Consider the following 6840-nt stretch of genomic DNA (forward strand, 5'->3'; position numbering starts at 1 on the left):
TCCTTTGTTAGAAACCATATTATCTGTCGCTTTGGATCACCACGAGCAATCATGAGCGATCAAGGCACTCCCTTTTGTAACAGAAGACTAACAGGATTACTGAAGAAGCATGGGATTGTTCACAAAGTAGCAATAGCTTATCATCCCCAGACCAATGGGCAAGTAGAGGTATCGAACAGAGAGATTAAACGTATTCTGGAGAAGATTTTAAAGCCTCATAGGAAGGACTGGAGTGCCAGGTTACAAGATGCACTCTGGGCATATCGAACAGCGTACAAGACACCCATTGGGATGAGCCCCTTCCGCTTAGTGTACAGTAAGGCTTGCCACCTTCCAGTAGAAGTGGAACACAAGGCCTTCTAGGATGTAAAGGAGTGCAACATGAATTATAAGAAAGCTGGTGCTGAAAGGAAGCTGCAACTAGCAGAATTAGAGAACCTTTGCCTAGAGGCATATAACAACTCTAGGCGATACAAGGAAAAAATGAAGGCCGTCCATGACAAGCACATAAAAAGGAGAGAATTCAGACCAGGGGAGTTAGTTCTTCTTTACAACTTCAGACTGAGGCTTATGCCAGGCAAACTGAGATCAAGATGGGAAAGCTCTTATAGGGTAGAAAAGGCAGAGCCATACGGAGTTTTTCACCTGCGTCATCTTTCTAGCTCCAAATTCATTAAGGTCAATGGACACCGCCTAAAGCTTTATCATGGTGAGAAGATGAAGGATCACAAAGAGCTAGAGGTCTTCTTCCTGGAAGACCCACCAACAGAAGCAGAATGAGCCTAATGATCGTCCAACTTAAGGACGTAAAAGCAAAGTGCTAGGTGGGAGACAACCCACCATGGTATAATCGTTCCTTTTATTCCTATTTTATTTTATTTTTATTAGTGTCATTCATAATGTTTGCATTAGCATCTGCATACTGCATTCTGCATTGTATTTAAAAAAAGAAAGAGGAAGCACGCGACACGCAAGCGTCGCTGACGCGTCCGCATCATAGGTGCATGAGCGAAAAAAGGGAATTAAACAGAAAGTCACGCGGGAGCTTGGCTGGAGGCGTGCCATAGACACAAACACGCCCACACGACCACATGCCCCATGCGTCCGCGTCACTTGCAAAAACAACCTTCCACACGTGCGCGTCACTCACGCACACGCGTGACCCTGCGATATCGACGTAAATAAGTGTCTGGCAGAAAGTTATGACGGAATGGGGCTGGAATGATGCTGGAAGCACAAGCCCCATCACTCGAATTCATGCTCCACGCGTCCGCGTCATTATTCAAATATAGGCCATTCACGCGTCACCCACGCGCACGCGTCACCCTAAATTTTGGCAATGTGCGTATGAAACCGAGACTTGTGTGTGCACGATGCTGCTTTCGCACTAATAGCACAAATTAGGTCACGCGTCCGCGTCATCTGAAATAATCAAAAACCATGCGACCGCATGCCCCATGCGTCCGCGTCACATGTGACGCACAACTTATCCAGATCAGCGCCAGATATCTTATCTTTTTGGTGGACGAAATTGTGATCCATATTCTTTAAGTTGTACTCCTTGTACTTTTATGGAATTTGAAATTGGCACGAGTGGACACAACTCCGTTCAACTAACCAGCAAGTGTACTGGGTCGTCCAAGTAATAAACCTTACGTGAGTAAGGGTGGATCCCGCATAGATTGTTGGTATGAAGCAAGCTATGGTCACCTTGTAAATCTCAGTTAGGCAGATTAAATTTGTTTATGGTTTCGAAAATTAATAATAAAATAGAAATAATAAAAGGGATAGAATACTTATGCAGATTCATTGGTGGGAATTTCAGATAAGCGAATGGAGATACTGTATGGCTCAAGAACGCCTACTTTCCTATTGCTTCAACTCAATCCTTCTTACTCCTTTCCATAGCAAGCTATGTATAGGGGTTCACCGTTCGACGATGGCTACTTTGTATCCTCTCTGGAAAATGGTCCTCTGCGCTGTCACTCGCATGGCTAATCGTCTGGAGGCATCACACTGGCCGAAGGCTACATCCCATCCTCGTAGTGAAAACTACGCTCACGCGCTCTGTCACAGCACGGCTAATCACTGGTTGGTTCCCGCTCCTGCTGGAATAGAATCCCTTGATTCTTTTGCGTCTGTCACTAACGCCCAGCACTTGCAAGTCTGAAGCACGTCACAGTCATTCATTACCGGAATCCTACTCAGAATACCACAGACAAGGTTAGACTTTCCGGATTCCCAGGATCCTACTCGGAATACCAAAGACAAGGTGAGACTTTCCGGATCCTCATGAATGCAACCATTTATTTAGCTTATACCACGAAGATTCTGTTGGGGAATCTAAGAGATACACATTCAAGCTCGGTTGCATGTAGAACGGAAGTGGTTGTCAATCACGCGCGTTCATAGGTGAGAATGATGATGAGCATCACATAATCATCACATTCATCATGTTCTTGGGTGCGAATGAATATCTTGGAATAAGAATAAGATAGAATTGAATAAAAAGTAATAGTAATTGTATTGAAACTTGAGGTACAGCAGAGCTCCACACCCTTAATCTATGGTGTGCAGAAACTCCACCGTTGAAAATACATAAGTAAAAGGTTCAGGCATGGCCGAATGGCCAGCCCCCAAAACGTGATCACAAGATTCAAAATACAATCCAGGATGAGATTATGATAGTAAAAAGTTCTATTTATAATAAACTAGCTCCTAGGGTTTACATGAGTAAGTAATTGATGCATAAATCCACTTCCGGGGCCCACTTGGTGTATGCTTGGGCTGAGCTTGATCAATCCACGAGCTGAGGCTTCTCTTGGAGCTGAACTCCGAGTTATGACGTGTTTTGGGCGTTCAACTCCGGATCATGACGTTTTTCTGGCGTTTAACTCTAGACAACAGCATGTACTTGGCGTTCAACGCCAAGTTACGTCGTCAATTTCCGAATGAAGTATGGACTATTATATATTGCTGGAAAGCTCTGGATGTCTACTTTCCAACAACGTTGAGAGCGCGCCATTTGGAGTTCTGTAGCTCCAGAAAATCCATTTTGAGTGCAGGGAGGTCAGATTCCAACAGCATCAGCAGTCCTTTTGTCAGCCTTTTTCAGAGTTTTGCTCAAGTCCCTCAATTTCAGCCAGAATTTACCTGAAATCACTGAAAAACACACAAACTCATAGTAAAGTCCAGAAATGTGAATTTAACATAAAAACTAATGAAAACATCCCTAAAAGTAGCTTAAACTTACTAAAAACTACCTAAAAACAATGCCAAAAAGCGTATAAATTATCCGCTCATCACTTTTCTTCCCCAATCCTAATTTCTCTTATCCCTTCTTATTTCTTTCTTCTCCCTTCTTCCTTCTTTATTCTTTCTCACTTTTCACTCTCTCCTCCCTTATTTGTTTTCACATCCATTATCAAGGTTCTTTGCTTTTTCATTATTCTTTTTCCTTTTTATTTTTTCTTCTTCCTTTTTTTCTTCTTTTATTCATTATCTTTGTTTCTTTTTCTTTTTATATTCTTTTGATTGGTGTTAGAAATTTAATTGGGTGATTGTTTTCTTCTATATTTTGCTTGTATTAAGGAATAGTTTGACAATTAATATTACTTCTTGAAAGGGTTACTTGCATGTTCACTTTTATGCTTTCAAAAACATATCTACCACGCATGTTAAGTGTTTGTGAAAAGGTCCGTATGGCATTATGCATTATTATTCTATTCTACCACTCTAATGCCTGTTTTTCACAAAATCCCTTTTATATTTTATTAATTAAATATAATTGTTAATACAAAAAAGATTGTTAGTTTGAAAGAGTTGATAATCTAACTTGGACATTTAATGCTTGATCTATGCTACTAATGCCTTTGCCAGCATGCCAACAAACATCTTACATTAATTGCCATTACATGCACTTGCTATGTTTCCATTGATGAATTGATCATATGTAGTCATGACCATGTGTTAACGACATCCTTCTTTACCGTGCATTGATTATCACAAATCCTCTTCTCTTCCTTGCTCTAACCCTTGAAATTTTAAAGTACTTACCTTTTTCCTTTCAGGATGGCCACCAAGAAGGGTAAAGAGAAAGCTACTCCCAAACCACCAGCAAGGAAAGGAACAAAAAGAGCACTAATGGCAGAGCCATCTTCAACAGCTGCAAAGCCCTCAATAAAGCGAATCAAGAGGATCATCAAGGTGGACGAAAAAGAGAAATCTTTTCCAGCAAAGGACACTGCGCGGTTCACTAACTGCTACTGTGAGCAGATGTTCCCCATACTGGCTAGGCAGAACTATAACAATGAGTACCTACTCATCCTTCCGACCCACATCGTTGAATTTGTTGAACCCCGCATTGAGCGAAGACAATGAGAATTCTTACGAAGATAGCCATGGCAGGTTAATCTATCATGGGTAGTTGAATTCTACTCCAATTTTCACATGCCAACACTGCAGTTTGTCTATATCCGTCAGAAGCAAGTCCCCATAACTGAAGAGGCCATTCAGCAAGCTTTAAATCTTCCCCATGCCCCTGAAGGATTGGACACATTTTAAGAAGCCTCTGTCCAACGCCAGACATACAAATTTGACTGGGACGCCGTTCTTAGAGTTATAGCACAACCTGACAGCAGATGGATCTATGGATACCATCGATCCCGACCTAAGAAAATATTGGCTTCAGCACTAACCTTGGAAGCTCGACTATGGGCGCATATTATGTCCCACTACATTTTTCCGAGCACTCATGAGTCTTCCTTTACCGCAGACATGGCTGTTCTATTATGGTGTATCCTTACAGACCAGCACCTTAATTTAGTAAGACACATCCGGAATGCTATGGGACATGTACAAATTACGGGTAACTTACCTTTCCCCCCTTGGTTTTAGATCTAGTCTCTGCAGAATGATCAGTACGTCCCTAACAGGAAATATAGCAGATCTCCAGCAGCCACGACTAGCCGGCCTGCAGAACCGGCTAGAGATATTCATTCTCCTTCCACATCACAAGCACCTCCAACAAACCAACTACTCTATCAGATACTTGAAAAGTTGGACCGGCTAGACTGGCAAGGAAAGCAAAAAGAGCGCCGTAATAAGCGCCGATTTACATAACTCAAGGAGTTGCTTGTTGGTAACCACCCACCCAAGGAAGATCCGGGAGCCATGACGGTCCTGCTTGTGGAGACACTGCTACCAACCCCCCTTTGTTCCTGACAGATGGCACCAAGGACGGTGCAAAGCTTTAAGTGTGGGGAGGTCGGTCAGTACCTGACTTCCGGAGGTAATTTCTCTTCCTTAACACCAATAAAATAGGATATTTATTTATTTTTCTTTTGTTAGAATAGGATAAATTGCATAGTAATATGATATCTGTATGCATGATCTATTTGGTTGAAAAATAATAAGTTTCTTTCTAAGACTCTATTTTTGAAAATTTTCACTAATTTAAAAGAAAATCTTTTTGTTAAAACTTGTTTTAAGTTGTATTTGGAACATAAAATGATAACTAAGAACACACAACCCGTGAGATTTGAGCTTAATTACATGGTTATATTATTAAACCATAATATTTTATTCTTGTGTGTTTACTTCTCTATGTTTATAATCTCTATTTTGTTCCATCATATATGTCCTATAGTTAGTGTATTTAAATGTATGCATATGATTGAGGCCATTAATTGTTTTAGCTCACTTATCCCAAAATAGCCTACCATTTCAATTACCCTTGTTAGCCACTTTGAGCCTTTTAAATCCCATTTTGTTCTACATTTTACCACATCACTAGTCTTAAGCAGAAAAACAAATAAATATCCCAATTGAATCATTGGTTAGCTTAAGTTGGAGATTGTGTATCAATTGAGTATGGGAAGATCGTGGGAACATGGGTTAATAAAGGAATATGTCATGATAAAATAAAGGGAATTTGGGTACCTACTCATGTAAGACCAGAAAATTAAAAATCCATGTGCATTGATAATGTTATGCTTAAAAAAAAAACAAAAAAAATCCAAAAATATTCAAATAGTTAAGTAATTAAATAAGGGGATAAAATTACCCCAATGCTAAGTTAAGATCAATGCACATGTGATACAAATTAAAAAAAAAGTTAATGCATCAGTATGTTATACAAAAGTGAGAATTTTAGGTAGCTAGGCATGAATTTAAAAGTTTATAAAGTATGTATAGGTAAGAGCTTATGTTAATCAAAGGATTCATATTATAGCTCACTTAGCCATACATATGTCCTTACCTTTACCTTGGCCCCATTACAACCTTGAAAAGACCTCATGATGTTTGCATTGGTACATTAATTATTTGTTGACTGGTTATGTGAAGAACAAAATTTAGAAAGCATGACTAGAGAAGAGTAGAGTGATTACCCCATACACTTGAGTGATTAGAGTGCACATACACCATCAATAAAGATTCAATGCTTAATTCTATGTTCCCTGCTTTCATGAGCTGTCTTCTCACAAGTTTACCTGTCTTTACTGTATAATTAGTGGAATTTGATATATATTTATCTTGAAGAACTTATTTACTTTTAACCAAGTAGACAAAATCATCTTAGCATATAGTTGCATTCATATACATAGCTTGCATTACATTGCATGAGTCTGACATTTTCCTACTTGTTTATTTTATCTCCATGAGCTAAGCATGAGGACATGCTAATGTTTAAGTGTGGGGAGGTTGATAAACCACTATTTTATGGTTTATCTTGTGTTTAATTGAGTGGTTTCATGAAGTCTTTATCCACTTATTCATATGAACTGCATGATTTTACAATCAGTTTGTTCTATGATTGAAAACTTGCTTTCTAAAGATCTT

At 39.6% G+C, this 6840-nt stretch overlaps 1 protein-coding gene across 1 annotated transcript; it reads left to right on the plus strand.

Moving 5' to 3' along the window:
- The first annotated feature begins 381 nt into the window (after nt 1-381).
- LOC130982153 (uncharacterized) lies at nt 382-780 on the plus strand. Its single transcript, XM_057906032.1, has one exon. It carries the CDS (start codon nt 382-384, stop codon nt 778-780), a length of 399 nt encoding a protein of 132 aa, XP_057762015.1.
- Nucleotides 781-6840: the final 6060 nt, after the last annotated feature.

This window comes from Arachis stenosperma, chromosome 1 (genome assembly GCF_014773155.1).
Source record: "Arachis stenosperma cultivar V10309 chromosome 1, arast.V10309.gnm1.PFL2, whole genome shotgun sequence".
Classification (NCBI taxonomy): domain Eukaryota; kingdom Viridiplantae; phylum Streptophyta; class Magnoliopsida; order Fabales; family Fabaceae; genus Arachis; species Arachis stenosperma.